The 26,509-nt window shown below is 45.4% G+C and overlaps 1 protein-coding gene across 2 annotated transcripts in view; it reads right to left on the reverse strand.

Moving 5' to 3' along the window:
• ACOT11 (acyl-CoA thioesterase 11) overlaps window positions 1–26,509 on the reverse strand; it is a 77,511-nt gene that overhangs the window by 24,730 nt on the left and 26,272 nt on the right. The window contains exons 2-7 of one of the 2 annotated variants that reach the window (XM_034778759.1): window positions 16,682–16,871; window positions 12,794–12,863; window positions 5,581–5,634; window positions 4,052–4,112; window positions 3,363–3,464; window positions 743–878 (exon numbers count right to left, since the gene is read on the reverse strand). In XM_034778759.1, the coding sequence (XP_034634650.1) occupies window positions 743–878; window positions 3,363–3,464; window positions 4,052–4,112; window positions 5,581–5,634; window positions 12,794–12,863; window positions 16,682–16,820 (562 nt within the window). In that variant the 5' untranslated portion in view covers window positions 16,821–16,871. The remainder of the gene's footprint in view (window positions 1–742; window positions 879–3,362; window positions 3,465–4,051; window positions 4,113–5,580; window positions 5,635–12,793; window positions 12,864–16,681; window positions 16,872–26,509) is intronic. The other variant, XM_034778760.1, reaches the window with a different exon arrangement.

Genomic DNA, 26,509 nt, shown 5'->3' on the forward strand with positions numbered 1-26,509 from the left:
TTTGCAGAACATTACCACCGAGTGTTTTGCATGGATAGCACCTTCCATCAGATGAACTCTGAGCATGGTGCAGACATTCATGCAATTGCCTCACAACTGTCGTGAAGTAGAGATTATCTCCGTTTCACAGTGGCAGAGAGGTTCAGCGCTGCCCAAGATCAAATCTGTGGCAGAGGCTGAAACAGGACCCTGATCTCCTTCCCCACCAGTCCTGTGCTGCAGACACAGCATTACCCTTCTAGTGGTCCACCGGAATAAGGGGCTTTTTACAAAAGCAATGAGCCAAGGCAAAAAGCAGCGACACATGGTGAGTGTATTTTGGGTGGCTAGAACCTCATAGTGGAGGCCAGGCTTATGGGATAGAGATCAGAGGCAGCACAGTCTGGAGGACAGCACAGGACTGGGAGCTAGGAAATGCTGTCTTTTAACCCAGCTCTGCCAGCAACTCACTGTGTGGCCCTGGCAAAGTCACGGTCTCTCTCTCTGCCTCAATTTCTCCCACCTGTAAAATGGGAAGAGTATTTACTTACCTACCTGGCAGGGATCTAGCAAGGAATAGTGAATACTTGTATAGCTCTCTGAATATTGCTACCCGGTAACCCTACACCAAGTTGTGGAATTATTTTCCTGACACAGACATGACCGACTGTTTTCGGATCCCAGCTCAAAGCAGTCAGGCAAGCACCAGGCACAGTTTCGAGGTTTGCTTTTGTTCAGAGGCAGGGTCCGCAGGGCAGCTTACCAGTCTGCATGGTGCTGTTGGTGAGGAGATCCTTGAGGGTGTCGGTGTGGGCCAGGCGCATTCGGCGGCGCTCAGCAGCAATGCTGTGTTCCATCTTCTCCTCCTCGGTCTGAGGAGCCAGCGGCTTTAACTTCATCTACATACCAAGAGAAGACAGAGTGCCAGTGTTTAGCTCGGTCCCGGGGGATGCGGTTCATTGATCAAAGGGGACATCAAGGAGTGAGGATGTTCCTATTTATCTGCAGGACTATTGTATTCTAACTGGCATCTCCAGCGTTAGTATGAATGGAGAAAATCTGATTCCTTAGGGGACCGAATTCTTCTGCTCGCTTGTAGATGGTGCTGCTTCTCCACAAGACCGAGATCCTCCTTGTGCCTTTCTTCCCAAACAATCCCAAAGCACTTTACTCTCCACACAAAGGAGTCTTTTGCATCCAAAGCACCTTCCATCAGGAAATCTCAAAGCACTTGACTAACAGGAATGACTATTTGCTTTAAAGCAGCACCTGCAGACCTCATCTGAGATCAGACCTCATGGGACTAAGCCCCGTACAAACATTCAGCCAAAGACTAAGTTCTTTGGGGCAAGAACTATCTACAAAAAACAAGACAAAAGGTGAGTGGGGAAATAGAAACGCAGAAATGGACGTGACTAGCCCTCACACAGCAGGTCAGTGCTAACACCTGGGTTGAATGCCCAGCTCTTTCACTCCCAGTCCAGTGGACGAGGTCCCTTTATCTGAGGTAGGCAAGTATTAACTTGACTTTACAGATGGGGAAACTGGCACAAAGGTGAACAGAAGGGTAGGGACTTTGTCAGAGCCATGAATAGAATACTGATCGCCCGACTCCCAGCAGTTTGCTCTAACAGCTACCTCATGCCTATTTAAATAACATTTGAATTGACAACCTATGCGAAGGTTTACATTTGCTATAATCTATTAAAATATTTTAAATTAAGTACAAAATACATTACGCCGTATATGTTTGCTACCCGGTTTTAAAGAAAGTCAGCCCAGTGAACTGGCAGAGAAGCACCTGGAGTCAGAGTTTGTGGAAGTGCTAAACTAGCTTTCGACAGCTGTAACCTCTTCTGCAGGTGCACAGAGAATATTTGCTTCATTTCAGTGTATTCAGCTAGTTCAGTTCAATGACTAGTTCGTTCAAGGAGAAGAAATGAACTGGGAGTTGAAAAAGCAGGAAAGCTTGATTTCTCTCTTCCAAAATGTGAATAAAAACTAGGTGTGAAAGGATGAGATATACTAGATCTAAAATCTTGAAGGACATGGTGACCAGAAACAATCTGTTCACTTTGCTAACTGATGATGAAGAGTTTATCATCTAAACTTAATAAATTGGTTTTACAATGAAAAATGTGTTCTGATAAGCTCTCTCTTTTATGTATCCAGCACACACTTAAGGCAGTTTTATTTAGTAAATAAATTAAAATGCTGGTTTTGTGCATTTTTAATTTAAATTTCCATCCAAATACAAAATTTCAAGTACAAATTAATCTAGGTAAATAAAAAAAAATTCAACGTTCACCTTTTTCTAACATAAAAATGTAAAAAAAAAAAAAATCTGAATAAATGTAAGTTAAGCTAAGCTATCTAATTGCTTAAATCAACATATACAGATCCTCCTGGTTAGCAAAAAGAAGCACAAAATTTAGTATAGAGAGTATATCTGGTTGAAACGCAACATGTTTTAATGGTTACCAGCCACTGAGAATCAACCTATCTTTAGGAAAAGAACTACAAATTACAAATGCAAAACATCACTGTTTAAAAAAATAGATAAAATTTAAAGTAAAGGTTTTCTGCTTGATGGTTAAAATCATGATTAAAATTGGTGATTTAAATCAATCCACCCTGTCTTTAAGTAAAATATGCAAACAGCTTAGCAGCACACTTCATTACTATACAGATGTGGGGTGAAGGCTACCATATTCAACTGAGGCTACAGAGGATGTTTTAGGTGAAAGGCAATTACCCAAATAGGAATTTGGCTAGGACTCTGGGACTAGCTTCCAGCACACTGTGGGATTTTTAATAACCATAAAGTATCAGCTTAAAAAAAAATTGAGTAAATGAATAGGAATGCCATTTATTTGTTAATGTTTATAAACCTACCTACCAACTCTTTGAGAAATCTAGTCCCTTTTATGAAGAGAACCAGCTAGGCAGGCAGCTAATCAAAAAACAGTTTATACAGATGTTCAACAAACCCTGCAATACAGAGTAAGTTATTATTTCACATTGACACTGTGGTAGCACTTTGAGGCCCGTCAGATCACGGCCCCATTTTGCTAAAACATATACAAACACAGTCAATACAAAATGACTACTGTCTTCATACATATGCCAAAGAATGGTCATAAATGCTACAAAAATACAACTAAGAATTACATTGTGTCAGACTTAAAGTTCCAGCAGACATCAGTGGTGTCACATAAAAAATAATCTTCCCTTGGTTTTATGGGCCTAATCCAGTGCCCTTTGAAGCACTGGATGTCTTTCCAATAGATGCTGGATCAGATCCCAAAAGCAGGTTCTTGTCAGTGCCAAGAACCGACAGGTAGAAATTACACCAGCCTGATTTCTGCAGGATCTGTTCCTACCTTGCTAGTTGCTTTGCCTTGTGCAACAAAAGTAGCATAGGCCTTACACACATTCCACTGCTTCCCGCTGCACAGATCTTCATAGCTGACCTGTATGCCAACCTGGAGGGGGTCACAATAGAAAGGCATTGAACAGAATGTGATAGAGAGGGGAGACTTGTTCAGTTTGAATTATTTCTATTGGGGGAAAGAGACAGTTTGAACAACCTGACAAGGCACCACGTGAGAAGAAAGTCTGAGGATTCAAATCCAATGTAGAATTATTTGGGAGAGGAAGAGGTCGTGTTTGTAGGCTAGCCCTACACACCATCCTGGTGCTTGGTCCCAGTTTAGCAATTGATAATTTTGATTCCCTTCAAACGGGAACAGTGAGAGCAACGACTGCATTGCAAGTTACACGGTTGTCTAGTGAACAGATCACAAGGCTAGTTCCCTGATCACCACAATGAAAACCACACATCCCAGATCATATGGTCACTCCCCTGAACAAAGGCGACCAAAACACACAAAGACTAGCAGAATAGAATCACCCTCTAGGGGTTATTACTAGATTATTAAAATGATAAAAGTTAAGGAAAGAGAAGAGAAGAATCCCCTAGAGCTGGGTCCACAGTAGCATTGGCATGCAGGGTCACAGTAAAGCTGGAGAATAGGAAGCCCCACAAGATAGCGGGTTAAAGCATACAAACCTCCATGCTAGAGTTAAAGGCTCGGTTTACTTTGGCTTTGATGTTAACAACTTGCCCAACACTGGAAAAAAAATACAATAAGGTGTCAGTGGAAGATGCCAATCGGCCTTGCTAGAGACACAAAACACAAGTTGGAAACCAACAGTGCTACAACAGAAAGCAGCACCTTTCACAGATTGACTATCAGGAGCAGCATTGCCGGTACCTTCTTCTATTGATAACACATGCAACAGCTTTTGTGCAGAGCTATCATATTGGCCTTAAACGAACTATAGAAGTACACACCCTTCCAACCTGAAGAAATCAGACCAATCCCTGGTCAGAAAATTGCATTTCTTGATTTAGGATACTGCTAGATACCAGCTAGACTTTGTCAACTAATGTGATATAAAACCGAACATCCTCCCATCTCCTTTAATTTCTAAGTTTTGTTTGTTTGTTTTTTTAAAAAAGGCAAAAAAACAATGTTAATGCTACTGCAACACGGCACAGGTAATCCCTCAAAAGTCAGGAAATATAAAAGTTAAGTAAATCAGCCTATTAAAAGACAAAGTTAACATGAAATCTAGTCAGTTTTTAAAAGAGCTGGATTCAAAGTAATTTCAGATCCCACTGCTGCCACCAAGCATCTTTACTAGTTTTGGGGGATTTAAAATCCCATTTTCTTGTTTTTCAAAATGTTTCTGTCTCCCAAGTGAAAGACCCATGGAAACTGATGGACTGACTCTACAGGGAAAACAAGGAAACGGACTAAACAAGATGCAAAAATAGAGAAGTATTTTCCTTCCTTCAGATCTATTTCAGTTTTAGCCATCTTAGGTAAGAAGCAGCATGTAATAGGCACTACTGTAGAACGGTCAGGGCACTCTTGTATAACATGATCAGTGTTGCTGCGTCAGCTGGCTCTAATAAGAAAAAACAGTTTGCAAAAAGCTGACGTATTACTGTGATTCCCATTTGCGATCACTGCAGCAAACTCGTGAGTATGGAAGTGGATGTCGTGTAAAGTTTCACTCAAATTTCATTCCAGCTGAGCGTGACACATGCCATACCTATGGCCACTTAGTGAGGAAAGCCATCTATCTCTGATACAGTGCACATTGGAGGCCCAATCCTACAAGGTGCAGAACACCCTAGTTTTTGGGAGCAACCCTGAGAGTTTTTAGGCACAGACATGAGCCCTTGGTCCAAGAGAAGACGCTACATATCATTAGTTATGGTTTCTAGAAGCCAGAGCAGGGAACGGCCAGCTAACGCTACATTTTACATGCACGGCTCTTGCAATCAATCACACCTCCTTGGGAATGCCGGCTCTTCTCAATTCCAGTGGAGGTTGGCTTGATGTTGGCATAAAAGTGATCTCTGATTTCAGAAAAAATGCAAAGTTTAAGAGAATGGCCTCCGTGCACGTCAAAGCCAGTAGGTACGGAACACTGGTGTCAATCAGGTTAATGCTACTATAACACACCACCACTAGGTTAGGCCAGTTGCTAAATCTAGTCTACTGTTGTAACTTTCCGTAGTCATACCAGACATTGTTCTTTCCATGCTGCTGCTGCCAGGGAGGCATTATCTGAATCTGTCTGATACAAAAGAAAAGGAGGGTTTGGGTACCAAGGATGTTGTCCTCTCTCGGTGTTTGGACATCATCATCTACAGAATTCACCACCACATTTTAGGAATAAGCTTTGATTTTGTTGGATTCATGGATTATTTCTGCTGCTGTCACCCTGACTGGGAACTCTGGGGATCAGGGTCCCAATGTGGTAAGAGCTATACAAACAGGATAACAAGATGACAATTCCTGCCCCAGAGACCTCACACTTTAAGTTTACGATCAGATGCATAAGGTGAATGGACTAGACTTAGAAGACAAAGGGAGGGGATGTGGGAAGAGACTAGGAAGAAGTGGTAACACATTCCCACTTTGCATGGTAGAAAGTAGCCCCAGATTGCCCCCTGCCTAGCCTAGTGTTCTCTGTTTATCCAACACTGCATTTTTAGAGGTAGTTTTCCATTTGCTCATGTTGATTTTTGCTGCAGACTGCATTAGAATGGACAGAACTGGAGTCAGGAAGTCAAAGCCTTAGTGGGACAGACCTCTGGCCTTAGCACTCCCCTAGCCCCATGAGACCCCATCAGCTTTCTCTTCACTTCTTGCACCTCATTGACAGCTTTTCTAGCACTGGGCTGAATCAAAGGGTCAGTGCCAGGGTACAGGAACTCACTCACAGGTCTCTTCTTGAGATAAACCCACAGACAAGCCCTCTTACACACATGCCAGCACACGCTTAACGGGACACTGTCAATTTGAAATCTAGTCAGTTCTTTTTAAAAGCTAAGTGAGTAGTTTCAGGAACAGCAACAACCCACTGTCAATATCGGTGGTTTTACAAATCACATTTTCCTGGGTTTTAATGCATTTCTCTTCCCTGTTGTGGGGTGTATGGAGGGGGAAATAAAACACCCCATGCACACAGAGGAAACAAAGAGAAACTATGGAACTGCTCCAAAGCCCATTGGAATGAATATAAAGGCTCCCATTGGCTTCAGTGGACTTTGGATGAGGTCCACCCTGGGAGGAAGGCCCTGAACTAGGGCTTAGGAAATCTGGGGTCAGTTCCAGGTTCTACCCCAGACTCCCTTAATGGATCCCTGCAGGTGAGCCCATGGCCCACGCAGCGCCCACTGAAACCTCTGGAGCGGTGAACATACAAAGCTTTCCAAGGGGGCAGGTTATTGGCCCAAGGACGTTTCAGAACTTCTCCGGAGCTCTGTGTGCGCAGCAATCCCAACACTCCTGCAGTAGCAGTGACTAAAGGCAGGAACATTATGGCACAGACAACAGCGGGGTTCAAACCTGCTTTAAGGTACCAGTGAACTCAATCTAGAGAAGCTTATTGAAACAGGACCTCATGTTTCAGGTAATTCCTCCACAGATAAAGATGGCTACAGCTTTTCGGCAGAAGAGCTCTACATTGTTCAAGTAGAGACCCTGCTGCCTGCGTTCCCACCCACCTCACCATGTTTTACATGATGGATCTTCTCCAAAGATACACATGGCTGGCCCACAAGTCCTGGCAAGGACGTGTACACACACTGGCACAGCACATGTAATCAGGTGTCCTAGTGGCTGGCTACAAGGTCTGTAGCAAACTGCTAATTACATATGGCTTCCAGACTTTCTCCTTGTCTCAAGTGGGAGGGGCACATGCTTTATTACTGAAGTTCTCTCTCCATCCATGACCAAGGGATGTGTGTATGCAAGTGGCCACTGCTGGCTCTTTAAGCAAAGCAGACACCGCCCCGAGGCAGTGACCACGCATGAGGCCGGATAGCACCAATTGTAACGATCACTTCTAAATGTTCCAGTCCCTCTGTCTGCAACAGGAGCCCATTAACCTGACAACAGAGGCTCAGGCACCGATTCTCATGATCCTGCGGCACTAATGCCGAAAGGGCTACCCAGGTTATTAGGCCAGAATTCCCCCCCGCATCCTTTGGCCTCTGACCCTCAGATTATGCTTATTATGGTGATGCTTAAGGGCCAACCAAGGAGGTGATTGGCGTGGTACAAAACACAAAATAGCAGGTGGTCCCCGCCCCAAAGAGATGACAGTCCAACTAGACAAGACAGACACCGGGTGAGGGACAGGGCAGAGAACACACAAGCAGAGTGACCAATGTGATGAACAGCACACTAGTTCCCGTAAGTTTTGGGGGACTGGGTTTAGTTACGAGGGGATCAGCTAAATGGAAAGAAAAGCGAAGGGAAAGGGGACACAGAAGGGGGTAGGTGTGGAGCAAAGACATGAAGAGATGAGGGAGGAGGAAGCAGAGGGCAGACATTCTGACCTCTACAGCGCTCCCGATCATCCCGAGACAAAGAAGGGCTGCAGAAACCAAACAGCACAGCACACACTGATTTAGTGAGATCACTAGGCCCCGTTGACTCCCCCAACTAGGGAGGAGTTCCAGCGAGCTGGATTTCTCTGCCAGACAGTTCCAAGTACCGTACAAGGTCTTGATCTGCATGGAAGTCAAAGTAGGAGAGAGCCATTGTTCCCCGGGGGCCACCCCAGCCTGAAAACCCAAAAACACGGGCTGAGATGTTTTTACCTCTTTTGTTCTAAGCTGAGATTGGACTCCTGAGTGACCCCAGTCGTGCATACCAGTGAGCTCTAGAGAAGAGTGGGAAGAGTGTTCTAGGAAAATAACTCCTCGGCTAACTGCTTTCTCCAGATTGTCCACCGTGCAGGAAAGCGCAGCCCTGGCCCATCTTCACTAGGAGATCTGAACACGACTGAACGCGATTCTCCACAACGCGTTTGGTGACAGGACAGCGTCGAAGAGGACAAGTCAGGATCAGCATTGTGTCAGCTAGTCAGGGGTAAACCCTGCTCCTACCATGAAGCTCAGTGTGACTAGTCCACATCAAGTCCCCTGACTCAATTGTTAAAAACCAGGATTTTAGGCTTCATTAAAAGGTTTCTTTGTGAAGAGGATGAGACCTTAGAGCAACGTCAAGCTTCCAGCCCAGGACAAGCTGGTAATGGGGGGAGGGATAGCTCAGTGGTTTGAGCATTGGCCTGCTAAACCCAGGGTTGAGAGTTCAATCCTTGAGGGGGCCATTTAGGGAACTGGGGTAAAAATCTGTCTGGGGATTGGTCCTGCTTTGAGCAGGGGGTTGGACTAGATGACCTTCTGAGGTCCCTTCCAACCCTGACATTCTAGGATTCTATGACAGAGCCATGACTTTGGAAAAGGAGAATTCTGACTCTCTATCATGGCCAATCACTGGAGTGGTACCAACTAGAGCCCTGTGCAGGACCACTTGTAATCCTGCTCCCATCCCGCTCAGTTTAGCAGGACTCAGCTGTCCCCCTTACATCTGCCTAATGGAGGAATAGCAAAGATGAGCCTCGATTCCTGGTTTCTACGTAGGTGAATTCCCAAGAACCTCTCAGCCCCAGTCCACCCCAAATGCCTCTAGAAAGTTTTGTGATCTCTACTTGGAAGATGTAGTTTGGACTCTAACTTCTAGGAGAATGGCAACTCCCTCACACTCGTGAATTTGCTACGTCAAGCATCTAACTATCATCATACTGGACGGCAAAGGAGATTCCCAAAACAAAACTACCAGCTTTTGGAGATTTCACTCATTTTCAGCAAATTAATTTTTCATATAGGGATCTTTTCCCTGCACCACAGTGGAGAAGCAGCAAGGGCAAGTCAGCGGGATTACAGGGTTTTCACCATGGAGTCCAAATCTATAGAGGTCCAAACTAGATGGGTTTTCCCTGAACATTTGCAGAAACTCTCCTTGGGAGGACTGCTAGTGAGCTCTGATCTATTAGATGGTAATCTGCCTTTCCACCTAGCTCACAAGTAATGCCAGGCCTGAGCCTGGAAAAAAATACAAACACAAGATACCTTTCAGGAAGGAGGGGAATCTCTCCCCACCCCTCTCGGGTTTGGATCTTGTTCAGGCCTACTGCATGCGGAGTAGCCAGCTCAACGGTTGCCCTGGAGAAAGGTGGCCAACTCCCATCAGCCACTGGGGCTGGCAGGTTTAAAACAGGTTTGAGCTTGAAGCCAGCTCCCAGTGGCTGGTGGGAGTTGAAGGTATCTAGCTAAGATCTCTCCATACCATCTATTGCAACTGGGTCCAACTGCTCCCTAGCTTCAGCACCCATAGACTACAAAATTAAAAGGAAAATGTTAAAACAAGAGGGTCACGAATACCTGTGTTTAAAGCTTATTTAGAGTAAATGGTTGAATCCAGAGGATTGATTTAGTTACTTTAACTTTAAGCCACCTCAGAGCACTCCCTAAGACATACTGGTAAGGCTGTACATTCCCACGGCATTCTATTTATCAGCTGTCTACATAACAAGGGCCATAAATTCCTAACACATAAAGGTGGCACATTAAATGATGGTGTCTCCATCTTTGGAGCACAGACAGAATGCAGCGGAATTGGTCTTCAAGATGAAATTATTTTAAACAATCACCTGGCCATTTTTCACTTTCTCTCATCAAATAAAATCAAAGTCTATTACCAATTAGCAAAAGATTAGTGGGAGATTCCAAAACCACCAATCATTCTTTTTTAAAGCTTCTCACAAATTAACATTTCCCTTTATTAATTTGATTTTTACTCGTATTGGTGACTATCTTGGATTCCCTTTGTGATTTTGCTATAGATTTTAAACTAAAACGGAGGATTGGTGAGATACGTCAAAGTAATAGCACATGAGACAGATCTCCATTCATCCACAAAAGTTAGCAACATGAGCAGAGGCAGTGCCTACTTCTAGGAACAGGGCTCTGTTTCTCATCTAGTCAATTTCACACAAAGATGGTCTAGGAAATGGACCAAAATACCCAAATCATTTCGCACAGGCCACCTATCAGTAGCCAACGTGAGAACTTTTACCACCACCGACCTAGGACAGATTTGCACTATTGCCCAAGGACGGCTCCACAGCTACTCCCAATTCCTGAGCCATCTAGATGTCATTTGTCTATATTTTATATACTGATAGAGCAACAAAAGTACAGTTGAACATATGACATGTTAATGTTCTGTCTGGGGCATTGTAACACTGAAGAGGTTTTGCCAGAGGATTTTTCATGCAGTACATGTCTGGTATGCCTGTAATTAATCCTAGGCCACTACATTATCTTCTGGGTCTTTTTCAAACAGAAGAGAGGGGTTTGATCTAGCTTATTATTACTTCACTAAGTTTGCTGCTAGATTTTCTATTCCAGCCGCTACAAGTTAGTGCTCACACACACACACGTCCGTCAAGGTTTGGTTTAGAAAACAATCCAAACAAGTGACTGAATGCTCATCTCAAGCCTCAACAGCTGGCCGCTTGTCTCCTGAGAACCGAGTGGCGCGAAATTTCTGATGCTGTGCCTTCTACTTCCTGTTAGTTTAGAGATACAGGTACCACCTATCCTCTGCCTTCCTGGGTCTGACTGGGACAAGAATCAGATGTAAAATAAATGGAATGCATTTAAAAAAAAAAAAAAGCAAGCCTCCAATAAGGTTTGGCTTCAGGTTTGGGTCAAGGTTCAGGTCAGCTCTCCTATCTGAATCAGTTACCCATTAAGGGACTGTCCATTAGCAGTTAATGCACCATCAGGATTTTCCTAGGAGGTCTGACAGGACAGAAGATGCTTGACTGGTGGATGCAGCCACTGCCTTCAGGAGCAGCCGTGCATTCAGAGCCATAAGGATGGTTTATAACGGTAGCTATGTCAGTGTAACCAACCAACTGGCCAACAGTTCTGTGCACCTAAAATAAAGGGTTTGTCCACCGTATCTGGGATAGTAGCTCCTAGTCATGCCATGGAAATTAGAAGAAAGGAAAATATGCAATGAACTAACTAACCTTTTCTAAATTGTAAAAGGGCTTGAGGACATTAAGATATCTTGTATCTACAGCTCTCAAACCTGCTGATAGACAAATGTTGGCCTGAGCTCACGGACTGTGTGTGTCCCTTTAATAATACAATACCTGCAAATCACAGGTAGCCTTTAATGCAGTATTAACATTTTCAGGGAAGTGGTATCGTGGATTGCTTGCACTCAAAGTTCAGAAACTTGGCTGGATCTGAAGTTATACATTCAGTTCTTCACAGAGCCACACACAACTCTCTCACTGTAGGAGGCATTAGATCTTGTAGGCCAGTAAGATTATGAATAAGTCCACATGCAGTGCAGTACAGTATTTCATTCAACAAAGCTTATGGAGACAGCAAGGATTTTAGAATTAAAAGTATTTCTTCACTTCTGGCTGCACACTAGAATGTTACATTACCGCACGCCATTAGACAACTTCTGTGTTCCACCCCAGAGCTGGCTGCGTTTCAGCTGTGGGTGAAGCAAAGATCCCTATATCGCCTTACCTACTCTTCCTGGAGTGTTTCGGGTTTAGTTAATGGTTGTCAAGGGAGATCCTGGAATGAAAAGGTGCTACAGAGGTACTTACAGACAGACTTGTCTCCTGGGCTATAAACACTATGTCTACACCGCAAAACACAAACAAAAAAAGCCATCCCTGCAGGGGCAGCAAGGCTCAAAGCCAGGGTCAAATGACTCGGGCTCCCGCTGTGAGGCTAAAAATATCAGTGTTAAATATTCCCACACAGGCGGGTGCCTTGGCTCAGCAACCCTGTGAGGGGGATGAGTCTCAGAGCCCAGGCTCCAGCCCAAGCGGGAACATCTACACTGCTCTTTTTAGCTCCAGGGCACGAGCACAAATCAGTTGAGCCGGCTTTAAGACTCACGACCACAGTTACTGAAGCGAGTTTTTGGCAGTGTAGATATACCCTAAATCAAAGGGGGTTTCTTGAACAAATAAAAGAGCAGCTAGATTATGAGGAAAAAACAGGAGGATAACCAAACAAGAGCCTCCCAAACGAACTAAACATCAGTATTATTAGAGAAGTAACATGAGGCTGTTCATTGTCAGATCCCAGGGGGATTCTAGCCCTTAATGTGTAGGTATATTGCAGAGCCCATCTCAGACCCTGGGTTCAAAGCCACTGTGTCTTACATTCCCTCCCCTTTGCTGTGGATTGGGTTGAGGAGGTGTGGTTTATTTGTCCAGAATAGAAGGGATAATTAACATGGTGTACAAACTCCAGTTCTTCAATATTTGCTGCATGCCAAAGAAGAGACTTTTTTCAAAGCCAGCAAACTGCAAGAGAGGAAAGCAAGGCATTTACCTAATCGTGTGCTCAAAATAGATATCATCCACAGAAGCCGTGACGCAGGGGCAGCCAGCATGTCTCTCGGCTAAAAAGGAGAACAAACCGCATCAGTTACCTTCAGACAATCAGTGCAGCAAATAAGTGGACTTTTTCTGTTCTTGCAACTCTAGTTGCAGACGTTGAACAGACACAAGTAACCCTTGTCTCTGCAGATCCACATTGTCCAGTATGTGTAGGACACTGGATTCCCTCTCTGTTGAGGGTCTCCACAGGTGCCACGGAGAAGATGCCCATTTGTACTTCCCTTAATCAAAGGCTGTATGTGTTTAACATTGGCCAGCATACAGATTACCTGTCTGATCTTTCCAATCAGAAAGATATACTGCTCAAGTTAATGGAGCAGTTTTCTTAGCTGATTTTCCCCCTAAATCTGTCAAACATGTTGTAACAGTTAAACCAATTGTACATTCTACTAAACAGAGATAAATTAGATTACATGTTTAAAAATTGTATCTGTGTTCTCCAGTCTCCCTCCACATTCTTGTCTGTTGCTAGGATGTGTATTTATCTTGTAAGCAATTGGTGGGTAGTTTATATTTTAAAGACATCCTAACTATACATTGGAAACTGTCTCGTTATCTCCTGTGGCTAGAAGATCTCCAAGAGCGTGGGTTCTAGAAATACGAATACCAACCTCTTCTATAGTGCTTTTCATCAGCAGACCTTAAAGAGCTTCACAAGCGTGAGTGTATTTAGCCTCAAAACAGCCTTGTGAGGTAGGGAAGTGCCGTTATCCCCATTTTTACAGATGGGGAACTGCAGCACAGAGAGATTAAGTGACTTGCCTAAGGTCACCCAGAAAGTCTGTGGCAGAACAGGGAATTGAAGCTGGGCTCCCAAATCCTAGCCTAGCACCCTAATCACTGCCCCATCCTCCCTCTAAAGCTTTTGTGGAAGTGCAATCCCCGAAGTGGAAACCCAGTTAAGGACAGCATCATGTATCAAGCTCTTGCCAACATTTTACTTAAAATCCCAATGCCCATTCAGTTTTCACAATCTCATTTGATAAGGAAGCATGACAGCAGGCAAAGGCCCTGGGTGCCAAGTGTCAGCTAGAAGCTATGCTTAGGTCCCTACCAAATTCACAGCCATGAAAAATGTGTCACGGACCGTGACATCTGGTCTCCCCCCATGAAATCCGGTCTTGTGTGTTTTCACCCGATACTATGCAGATTTTGTGGGGGACGCCATGATTTCTCAAATTGGGGGTCCTGACCCAAAAGGAAGTTGCGGGGGCGCGGGGGATCCCACAAGGTTATTTTAGAGGGGGTTGTGGTATTGCCACCCTTACTTCTGCGCGGCCTTCAGAGCTGGGTGGCCGGAGAGCAGTGGCGGTTGGCTAGCGCCCAGCTTTGCAGTCAGCAGTGCAGTAGTAAGGGTGGCAATACCATATCATGCCATCCTTACTTCTGCACTGGTGCTGGCGGTGGCTCTGCTGGGATCCCAGCCAGCAGCCACTGCTCTCCAGCTGCCCAGCTCTGAAGGCAGCGCCGGCGTTCGCAGCAGCACAGAAGTAAAGGTAGCAGTGCCGCAACCCCCCCCCCAGAATAATCTTGTGCCCCCTCCCCCCCCCGACTCCTTTTTGGGTGAGGACCCCTACAATTACAACACCGTGAAATTTCAGATTTAAATAGCTGAAATAATGAAATTTACTATTTTTAAAATCCTATGACTACAAAATTGACCAAAATGGACTGCGAATTTGGTAGCTATGCTGTATGTAACTGACAGATAACCCTTGAAAACCTGGTACTGCGAGTGCTGACACAGCCTTAGCAAGCACTGCACGAACACCATGCTGTGACAGCACCAACAGCTGGACACTGCAGCCAGCTAACCTACAGGACTATTACAGTGACATCTGAGTGTCTCATACACACAGGGAAACAATGTCACCATTTCCGCCCTGCCAGCATTACATTTTCTAAGAGAGGGTTCCCTCCAATCTTTTCCTCCTGTGGACCACTTCATAGGAGCCTTCCATGGACCCACCTCCCAGACCATAAAGACGAATTCTAAAACTATGTCATCAGAGTCTTAATCCTAGAGCAGAGTTTCATACAGTAGATTGCACAATTGTCTTATCTTTGGGAGAGCTCTCAGATCTACCCATCCACTTCTTAAGAAGCAGGATCCTCTTCCATGCTAATCCTACTGGGATCTCACTTCTTCTGTTTCTGGGGAACTCCCATGAGAGCGGTTTGCTAGGAGTTCCCTCACCATCTCACTGATGCTTTGTTCTGAATTGCACCCCCAGGTCTCCTTCATATCTGATGCCCCAATAATCTGAAAACCCTGTTCATTTAAGGACTAGATCAGCCACCCCCTTTTATCTGCTTCCCCTCCACATTTAAGTTTTCCTGTTTGTTTTCCCCCTTCGCAGTCACGTTAAGATACAGAACTCTTGAACAATATGTCCCATAGTCTGAACACACTCATACACACCACCCTGTTCTACTGGGACAGAACTGCTGTATCTGACAAGATTATTGGTTCATCTAGTTTAGCGTCCTCCCTTTGGCCCCAGTTCAGCAAAACATTTCAGCAGATGAGAGTAATCCCATCCCTCTCCAGCAAAGCACTAGCATGTGCTAAACTTTAAGAGCAAGTCCTCGGATTTTAATGGCACGCACTTAACTGTTTTGCTGAATTGGTGTCATATGACTGGGATGCAGGCCGTCACGCCTCGTGGTTAGAACTGGCATCCGCCCCGAGGTTGGCATTCATGCCCTTGAGTCACTACAGGCTGCTTGACAAGCACACTCCTGTATTAGCCAGGAAATGGACTGGACCTTTCTAATAGCAAGAACAAATCTGCTCACTAGTTTTTAAAATCAATGCTGTTCCTGCCTATTCTCACGTTTCCTCTGTTAATATGTGATCAGACAAAAGTCCTGTAGCAAAGGCTATACTTTTAGCTCTCTATTATATTTTAGGCTGTCCATTCTCAGAGGTATCCTGTCCACAACAACTTCCATCCCTATAGATTGAGCTCTTATGACCTCATCAGATGGGCAGAGAGGAGAGGGAGCTGGGGGGGGGAGGGGAAGGGAAGAGAGAAGATCCCACAGAATGGGGGACCCCATGACTCATTTGAAGACAAGCCAGGGAGATGGTACCATGGTGGTGTCCCATAGATGTTCAGACCAAGCACTGAACAGATCAGTATTGAGGTACCTGCGAATAGAAATCTAACCAGTTATTAAAAGGTTACATCCTTTATTCAGGGCCATAATTGTTCTCTAGTCTCTGTAGAGAAATGAGGGGGTACACCAGCTGATTTCATGGCCAACAGGAAGGCTGACGAGTTCTATGGAGAATGGAGGTGAGTGAAAGAAAACAAGGGGCAGACAGTGCACAAAAGATAGTTTGGATCAGAACCAACCTGGCCCACCTTACAAGCAGCCCTGAAGCCCTGAGCTAGCCTAGCGGATGTTAGCGTTGCCAGATGTCCAGTTTTCGATCAGAAAGTCCAATTGAAAGGGGACCTGTACAGTGTCCGACCACATGTACTGACTGGACACCAAAAGTCCAGCTCCACAGGTGGGAGGAGGGGCGGGGCTAAGTCACCAACCCATGCCACCTCCTACCTGCATCTGGTGGGCAGGCAGGCTCCTGTCCTAGCCCTGGAGCAGAGGGAGCCCAGCTGGTGGAGGGGAGGGGAGAGAGCAGCGAGTGATGGGGACAGGGCCTCGGGGGAAGAGGCGGAGCAGGGGCGGGGGAGAGGTTCCGGCTCTCCTGCTGCAGGGTCCGGTTTTCAGAAAGTAGAAAGTTGGCAGCCCTCCGGCGTTGGCTTCTGTGCAGCTGGTGGGTGGCCAAACTCCGCGGCGCAGCTCTGCTTACCAGAGAGGCAGGCTGTGGTGTCAATCCACTTCAGCAGCTGGCCGATGCTCAGCTCGCCGCGGTGGTTTGTGTGGCATGGCAGCACCAGCTGGCTCATCTGCACCTCGGTGGGATTGCGGTATTGCTCCCCTCTCTCCATGCCCAGTGCCGGATCAGCCAGGGCCCCGGCAGGAAGTGCGGACGCTGAGCCCTATTGGGGAGAACAGACATGGAACTCAGCCCCTGCGGCAGCGAGCAGGGGCCCGGCCGCAGCCTGCCCCACGCCACAGCCCTGCACTGGTTTGCAGAGGTGCAGGAAGGGCTCGGGCCATCTCAGGCTAAGTGCTTTGGAGAGAGGGACTCTCTCCCGCACCCCATTGAGAGAAGCAGCATCTGCTTGGCCCCTTAAGGCTTAGGACTGAAAAGGCCCCATGCCATCAGCTTGCAAGACTTGTGGCTAAGAAATAATCCCGTTCTAAGGCATTTGGGGGAGTTGCAGCAGGAACACATGCAACAGTCCAGGTTAAAACAAACCATTTTTTTAAAGCAAGATTCCCTTTTCCCATTAGCTTCGGGGGAGAAGAAAACCACACTTTGCTCAGCTAGAATGCAGAGATGGGGAGCATCAAAGGAGCCCCAGGGTGGCAAGTCCCCAATTCCCCAGTGACACTGAAATTCCATGGAACTGAGCATCCAACTCGTAAAATCCCTCCCAAAGCATGGCTGTAATCAGGAGAATGCCTGTGTAAAAGTGACACCTTCTTACATGTGTATCACTTACCTGACTGGCAAAAAAGCAGTTTCTCCTTTCTGGTTAGCACAGTTCTGCCTTAGGCATCATTATTTATCATCTATATAGCACCAAGAAAGGGGTAGGGTGACCAGATGAGAGGGAGAAAATATCGGAACACAATTGGGGGTTGGGGGCGGTTTCTGCCGGTGGAGAAAAAAAGGGGGGGGGCACTTTGGTGTTCAGCCCCAACGAGCTCGCAGAATTGTCAGACCACAAACTGGGTCTGGACCCAGACTGCCCCAAAGTTTGGGGTGTGGCGGTGACCGGTGAGGTTTTGGTTCTGGCCCACCTCTAGTTACCAGGCAGGAATTGGAAGTAGTGCTGGGCAGAAAATACTCCCTTCTTTTCTCCCTTGGAAAATCTCAACAATGAAAACAAAATATTTTGATTAAAAAATGGCACCTTATGGCTGCTGTAGTCCCACGGTAGGCCAGGGCCAGGGGCTCCTGACACTTCCTCCCCTCACCAAGAATGGAGAAAGTGGTGCATTGGGGAAGGTATAGTCCAGCCAGAGAGCTTATCCCATGAAAGAGAATGGGATCATAGGGCAACCAGGACTACAACTCCCATGAGGCACTGCAATGCCATTTTTTAATCAAAATATTTCAGTTATCAGCCAAAATATTTCAGTTTTCAGTATAGCATGAAATATAAATTCTCCACAGAAAGCGGACACTTTTCAAAAGGAAAAAATCATTTAGTCAAAGACCCAATTTTCTGTTAAAAACAGTTTAGATGGAAAGTTTTCCACCAACCTGCCTTTAAATCAGAAAGCAGAGCATGGTTTTCAGCTCACAGGCTGTTTGCCGGGCTGGCCACTCCAGTACTCCCTGAACACTATCAGATCAACTACAGACCCTACATTGCCATGCCTGTGTATAGTCAGACGGATAGGAACAGCAGCAACTCACGCAGTAGTTTATTCTACTTACTATGTACCCTAGTTGAGCCCTAGGCTCTTTAAAACATGATGCATTCCACATCTTTAATAAATAAAATAGAAAATAGCAACACACTAATCTACTTCTCAGAACTCCGTGTTTTACTAGCCAGATTATCCATAGATCTGGACCTTTCTACTTCCCCATTTGTTTGGTTGCTTTGGCTTTATGCAAACTGAAGGTCTCTGACTCATAAAGCCAAATTTGTTCCTGAGTGGAACTCCAAGTAAAGGGACACAAACCTCATCAATAAATAAAAAAGTTGAGAGAGAGGGAAAAAAGCATATTTATTTTACTTTGCTTTGTGGATGCACAGTAGTTTGTATCTACCCAGCTTCATACCTTCCCCTGCAAAGTCAGTTTCCCGTTTGAGTCTTTCACAAAGCAACGGGGGGGGGGGGGGGGGGGGGAGAAAAAAAAAAAAAAAAAGACAACCAATCACAATTGTGATTGTAAAGCCACAAAAAAAACCAACAGGGATGGGTTCAGAAAAACTCATTTTTTAAACAGACTAGACAACCGTGCTGTGTCCTTTTCGATCAGTGACGTTACACCAGGGATGAACTTGACCCCCCGATGAGTAACTGACCAGACACACCAGTCTAGATTTTGTTCCTGAACTTTCCTCTTCTTTCTGAGCTAGCAGCATCTCTCTTTATACAAGTCCTTGTTGCAGCAGCTTCTCTTTCATACAGCCTGCAGACAACATTTAAATGGTTCGGTTTTCAAAATTAAGCCTCTTCTGTTGAAACGTCCCTGTCCTTTTGGGCTGGGCACAGCTGAGCACAGCGCAGTCGCTCAAAGCGGCTTTATCCTCCTCTCCTGCATTTCTAATAGGAGAGCTCCGTTTCCATAGCTACTGTTCTACGACGTTCCAGAAATGGTTCAAGTCTCAGGTTAGAGATTACAATGTGTGTCAAGTACATTTGTATTAAAAAGATCACACCATCACCCAGTGAGCTGGAGTCCAGGTCCTCCACTAGCCACAGAGCACTGCAGGATCGCTGCATTCCCTGGAATTCACAAGCCACAAGGGTTACATGCCAAGAGGAGCTCAGCTTTCGTTAACTCTTGCGGCGTCTTTGTGAAATCAAACCTGCTAGTCCATTTTGTGACTTCCCAACCTCCCCACGCTGGCAACATGCCAGAAGACTATTTTTAGAAGTCAGCCTTAAAGTTACAAACCAGCCAATCGGTGTTCAAGACCTGCGATGGAGAGTAAGCAGTATGTGTCTCTGCGGAGCCGTCTTCTTTTTACAAGCTCTTTGCGTTGCTAGACCTACAGGAAATAAACTGATAAACACATAGGTACCAAGAATGAATTTCCTTGTCCCGCACTAACCCTCACACTGATATAGCAGTGGCCAGGTATATTATGGAGAATTTATGCCTTTGGTATTGGCTACAGCCAGAAGTATGACACCAGGTTAGGACCAATGGCCTGCTCCTGGTTGACAACGCCTCTGTTCCTGACATCTATGCAATGCACAATCACATGGCTTTATCTGCTGTGCCAGGAGAGAAGAATACCTCTGATTAAATTACAGCATGCTGCACAGGACAAGGTTTATGAGTAGCCACAGAGCCCCGGCAGTCTGCAGGATTATTCGAATGGTAAGCAGGGAAGTTGGATGCCATTGCAAACAGAAACACAAGATCATCTCGGTGGCCACAATATTTATTAAGCATTTTTATGACCTTTAGAGACAGGCAGAATGGAAGCTCAAACCAGACTCCGAGGTTCAAAACCTTCCCAAATTTCAGTTCACATTCCCTCCTGCCCTTGAGTCCCATTTGTCATTCTGTACTCCTGGCACGCAGCCAGTGCCAGAAGCAAAAAGTTCCACCCAAAAAAATGCCACGAGAAAGGTCGTTCTCGCTTTATTTCTGGCCCTTCTGAAGCAGGAAGCATTGAGAATCTCAACCAGCCGGGTCACGGGAGATTTCCAGACTCAAGAGCTTTTTGAAGAGAATCTAGGTCAGGATTTTCAAACTCAGTTGCCTAAAGTTACGTACAGGAATAAGTGGCCTGGTTTTCAGTGATGCGGAATATCTGCAGCTCCCCTTTGAAATTAGTGCAAGTCATGGGTGCTCAGAGCCTTTGGAAGAAGAAAAAGAATGTCAGGCCACTTATTCCAGTGCCGCACTTTATGCTCTTGAGTTTGAAAACTCTCACCCACGGATTTAAGTGCCTAAATATGGAGCCAGCTACTGCACGTTAGGCACCCAACTCTGAAAATTCTGCCCGCAAACTTTTGGGGGCTTCTGCAAACGGCTGCCTGCGAGGTTTGCTCAGCAGTTACCTTTGCTCTGCTTTGGTGACCAGAACCTTTATACGGATTTAAATTTGCTACTTGATCATTTATAATCCTCGTGTTTCGGTTTGGATGGACTCAGCCTTAGACTTGAATGGAGAACAGGGTGACCAGATAGCAAGTGTGAAAAATCTGGACAGGGGGTGGGGGGGTAATAGGAGCCTATACAAGAAAAAGAGCCAAAATAGGGACTGTCCCTATAAAATCGGGACATCTGGTCACCCTAATGGAGAAAGCTATTCTTTAGGCAAGTTTACCCCGGAATGTTTCTCGCCTGTATGAGCATTTACAACATACAGATTTTCAAAAGGACTGCCCCATTCTAAAACTATCTTGCACCTGGGCTTCAATCCCTCCCCCTAAAAGCCTCAGATATTTACACATACAGATCAGATCTCCCTCTCCTCCACATCTCCCGAAAGATCATTTTGCTTTTTGGGCCCCAACATAGCTCTATTTGAGCCTAGTCTTCTGGTTGTTGAATTTTTATAACGCACAGCGACTGCAAACTGAGCTGGCCTTTCCTTGAATGCCAGAAGATTTGCCCCTTTTAGCAGGAAGCTAAGATGTGCATAGAACACAGCCTCTTTTTCATTTAAAGAATGAAGTGGCTAACCTGGAAGCCTGGAAGATGCAAGAGACACACACGAGACCAATAGGATTCAGATTTAGAACACGGGTTCAAGTGAATTGGGGAAAGAAGACAGCAGCAGCAGATTTCAGGGGCAGGCAGTTTGTTTCTGCCTGGGAGGGACATGACAAGTCTCTCCCATCACTGTGCTAGCTAGACTACTGCGCACAGCCATCACCATGCCCTGCTTGGAGGAACGCATGTGACTTTCTGACTCCTGTCGCTGTGCGCTCTCTCCAGCAGTGCAGCAGAAGGTACATGAGAAAAGAGCACACTGAAGGTGTAATGGGAAAAGCAGGAAGAGAACAGAAGAAGAGTAGTAGTGTGAGAACAGGAGAACAGCACATAAGTGGGGCATAGCTAAGCTCTTCCCCCTACTGCCCGGCTCACTGAAGATATCCCAGAATGCACCACTCAAGTGACATGGCTTGCAATGAGACTCCTGGTTATTGGATTGCCACATTTTGTGTGTGTGCGCGCATACATACATTATTTATATATATATATATATATATATATATATATATATATATATATATATATATATATATATATATATATATATATATATAGGCAGAATGTGGCAATATACAAACATCTGCGTCATATTTCCTTCATTTTACCCATCCTGTTATTCTTACCCCTAAAGTATTTCATAACTCAGGGCTATGACGTTTTCAGAGGTTTATCTGGTCCAACCCTCGAATACTTTCTGCTAATGGCCCTAGAGGACTGTTTGGTCCCGGTGCTAGAGACACAGACAGGTTAGAGCAGTGGTTTTCAAACTTTTTGTATTGGTGACTCCTTTCACACAGCAAACCTCTGAGTTTCACCCCTCCTTATAAATTAAAAATGGGGGGGTAATTTAATTTAATTTAATGAGGACTCAGGGCTGTCAGCCGCATGGAGTTGAAGCTCATGACCCCCATGTAACTACCTTGTAACCCCCTGATGGGTCACAACCCCCTTTTGAGAACCCCTGTATTAGAGGGATACATACTCTCAACTGGAAAATCCTCAAAAATAAACTCTCTCTCTAAAATAATGATGCCCTCCTCCCAAAACAGGCAGAGTGCTGGGGCCGAGTCAGTCACACACACACACACACATAAATTAAACCCAAGGTCTGATTAAGTCTTGTTGTGCAGCTAGTAGCACAAGAAGTCAAAAGCGAAGCAATGACCCACAAAACTTTCATGCACGTCACCGGGGCTGGCTTCAGGCATCAGCAAAGGAAGCAGGTGCTTGGGGCGGTCAATGAACAGGGGCGGCACGTCCGGGTCTTCGGCGGCGGGTGCCTCAGTCCCTCTCTTCCTCTTTGAGCTGCTGCCAAAGAGGAAGAGAGGGAGCAAAGGACCCGACACTGAATTGCCGATCGGCTTTATCTTTTTTTTTTCCTTCCACTTCGCCACTTGGGGCGGCAAAAAAGTTGGAGCCGGCCCTGCACGTCACCAATCTTGTATCAGTGTCACCAGGATCTTGCTGCAAGAGCCAGGCTGCTCTGTGGTCTAGGGAGAACAATTCCTCCAAAAGAACGTGCCATGCCCCTGAAGAACTTCAAATGCAGGATGCACCAGAACTCCCTGGGATTAGGAATGTGGGTTTTGTTCACTGGAAGGAACTTCACTCATTACAGAGTACTCCTATCTGCATCTATGAAAATGAGTTACTAGAGAACATGCTGGGAAATGGTGCTCAAGAACGCACAGTGTTATTCCTTGGATTTGTAGGACCAAGGCAACTTATTGTGCACTGCAAATACCTTCCTTGGGCTGCTCCTTACACCAGTTATCAGCAAAAGCCATCATGCTCCAAGATTATGTATCACCAAAAGAGAGCTGATAGCAATTAGAGTACAGGCTTGTTTGCTCTGTGCTCACATCGGATATCCTGGTGATGGACTTTGGACCAGTCCCTGCCTTTAATGGAAAGTTGCCCACTGATTTTAGTGGACATTGGATCAAGTCCACTACAAATTACTGACCATTCAATCTGAAAGGCAGTCACACCACATCAGTAACGTGGTACTAAACGCTGAAACAGGTGAGAGTTGCTGGCTTTTCTGGGCACCAGGAAAGCACCACTGGTACTAGTGACAGGATTATGCTTTATGTTTATGCTAGGAGTTATCACGTTTTATGTGGGATTTACTGAGGGATAGCGAACATGAAACATCCACCTCAAGGGCCTCTTTTCAGAGCAGAGCTACACGACAGCACACTGAGGTTTGCAGCAGAAGGCAAGCAGAGTGCAAATGGTGATCTGTGTAAAATCCTACCACATCTTTTCAGCAAAAGTAAGATCTGCTAACTGGCAAGCCAGTAAAGTTTCATTGTGATTGAAGTTCGCCGCCACGAAAATACGCAAGACATTCATTCTACCCCTGCCACGGCGTTGTGGAAAAACCAGACAATATTTCTGCTGTAGAGCTGTAAACTCTATTGCAATCCTCACCCCAACGATCATCGTGGGCTGCCACTAGGGTGACCAGATATCCCGATTTTATAGGGACAGTCTCAATTTTGGGGTCTTTATCTTATATAGACTCCTATTACCCCCCACCGCTGTCCCGATTTTTCACATTTGCTGTCTGGTCACCCTAGCTGCCACACCTCTAAGAGGTGAAGCAGGACACCACACAGATCGTTGCATGAGTAGCAATAAAGCCTGGGATGAACGGTTTCCCTAAAGAGATGGGAGAGGTTTGAAGGAAAGTATCAGCGACGTTCAGATAAGTACCAGGTAAACCAAGAAGTCGCTGGAGAGTTGCCTGAAGCCCTGTCCTAAAATACATGGTTTCTTGTGACCCAAAACAGCTTTCATGAGATTATCTTGGAAGTGATTTCAAGAAGCAGGTTGGTGCTGGAGGGATGCGTGGAGGGGGCCTGGCATGGCGGATACCGTGCCTTTGAACAGCAGCTTTGTATTAACCCAACACCCCACCTTCACAGGCTTAAAGTGACCAGAAATCAGACCTTGAAAAACAGTGTAGGACACAGAAAACATTTGGAATGGTGCATGGGGCTTTAGGTTCCCACCTGAGAGTCACAAAAGTGACTCTGTAGATTACTATTAAGCCATGGAGACACTGTCTCTCCCCCCCACCCCCCCCAAGTGGGGAGTATGCTGCCTCCATACACATAATCCTCAGTCCTGTATGGCCCCAGAGAATGAGAATCAAAAGGCACATCTCCCCTTGTTGTAAGATAGCAGGCTACCACTAGAGTCAGCTGACCACCACGTGACGGGGTATTAACCCTTATTAGGGCAGCAGGGGGCAACTGGGAAGAGAGTGATCTTCATTATATAAGGACTAGAGCCAGAGATTGCATGACAAAAAAATCCAGTGAGTAGCTTCCTTTCAAGCAAAGTGCTCTCATAACAAACCAAGGAACAAGGCAAAACTATCTCCAGTGAAGTGCTGGAGATGTAGATCACTTGTGCCTGAAGAATCTGAGTCCATAGAGTTCAGCAACATATACAGTCCCGCAGGAGATGCGCAACCGAGGCAGCCTGTAGTTGCCGAGCCTTGGGCTGGGGGGATACAGAGTGCTCAGCTCAGCTCCACATTCTTTCTTGTAGCTCCCAAATGACTGTCAAAAGCTGGCATTTAGAGCAGCGTTTCTCCAACTCAGAGACTGACTCAAGGGGTTGGATCTCTGCCAGGGAAGGCATGAGCAACGTCAGGGTGGTGGAGGAACTGGTAGGAGAGCCGTTTGTGATCTTCGGACCAGTATAAAAAGTTGAAAGAGTCCCAAGTGGAAATAACCCAGCAAGAAAGAAAAAACAGCAGCAGCCCCTGCTCATATATTTGAAAGAGACTAACAATCTGCACTGCCGTTTTCTTTGGAGGAGTGGGTAGAAGAGATGCCTTGTAATCCGTGTTATAAAGGTAACCTGTGAAAGATACATGAGCACTGAGCCAAGCAGAGATATCTGTAGCAAGTGTTTCCGCTAACCAGGTACCCAGCATGCTTGGTTAAAAAGGAATAAGGAATCTAAAAACCACACCACATATGAGAAAACTGGACCAAACTGGACCAAGCTCGGATCTTTGTAATAGCGGGGCTTTCAATGCAGAGGTCCCAGAATGATTCATCCCAGGATATCCACAGCAAACTTTGGACCACATCCAACCCCCTCTTCCTGACTCCACATACCAAAACACTTTTGGCATTAAGACTTGAGCTGCTGTGGTAACACACAAATAACTTGTGCTAGGTGTTCTGCAGACATGAAGGTATACAGTCCCTCCCCAACAAAGCTATTAACTACATGTGACTAGTCTCAAATTCAAGCCATTTCACTCTTGCAAAGTGTCCCAAGTGACATCTCTGGTTTAAAATAAATCTGTGGCAAGTTCTCGCCTCCAGATTTTTTTTGGGGGGGGGGGAAAGAGAGGAGAGGAGGGTTTAGTGCTTCTTTCTGGCCTTGATTTAGTTTTCTTTCAAGCAGCTTCTTCATTGAAGGGGTCTGAACTGCTTGTCCCACAATAGCTACTTTGCTTTGGAGAAAAGGGCCAAGATTTTCAGAAGTGGACTACTGATTTTGGGTGCCCAACTTGAGACATTGGGGCTTGATTTTCAGAGCATGGGATGCTCAGCACCTTCTGGGGAAGAAAACCCCCCGACAAATCCCCACCCCCAAAAAAAGAACCCGAGGGCTGCCAAGAGACTAAAAAAATTAATTGCACTTAATCACACCATTAAACAATAGAATACCATTTATTTAAATATTTTTGGATGTTTTCTACATTTCTGAATATATTGATTTCAATTACAACACAGAATACAAAGTGTACAGTGCTCACTTTATATTTATTTTTGATTAAAAATATTTGCACCATTAAAAAACGCTAAAGAAATTGTATTTTTTCATTCACCTAATACAAGTACTATAGTCCAATCTCTATCATGAAAGTGCAACTTACAAACGTAGAATTATGTTAAAAAAAACTGCATTCAAAAATAAAACAATGTAAAACTTTAGAGTCTGCAAGTCCACTCAGTCCTACTTCTTGTTCAGCCAATCACTCAGGCAAACAAGTTTATTTACATTTACGGGAGATAATGCTGCCCGCTCCTTGTTTACAATGTCATCTGAAAGTGAGAACAGGCATTCACATGGCACGGTTGTAGCCAGCGTTGGAAGATATTTACATTCCAGATG

This window comes from Trachemys scripta, chromosome 8 (genome assembly GCF_013100865.1).
Source record: "Trachemys scripta elegans isolate TJP31775 chromosome 8, CAS_Tse_1.0, whole genome shotgun sequence".
Classification (NCBI taxonomy): domain Eukaryota; kingdom Metazoa; phylum Chordata; order Testudines; family Emydidae; genus Trachemys; species Trachemys scripta.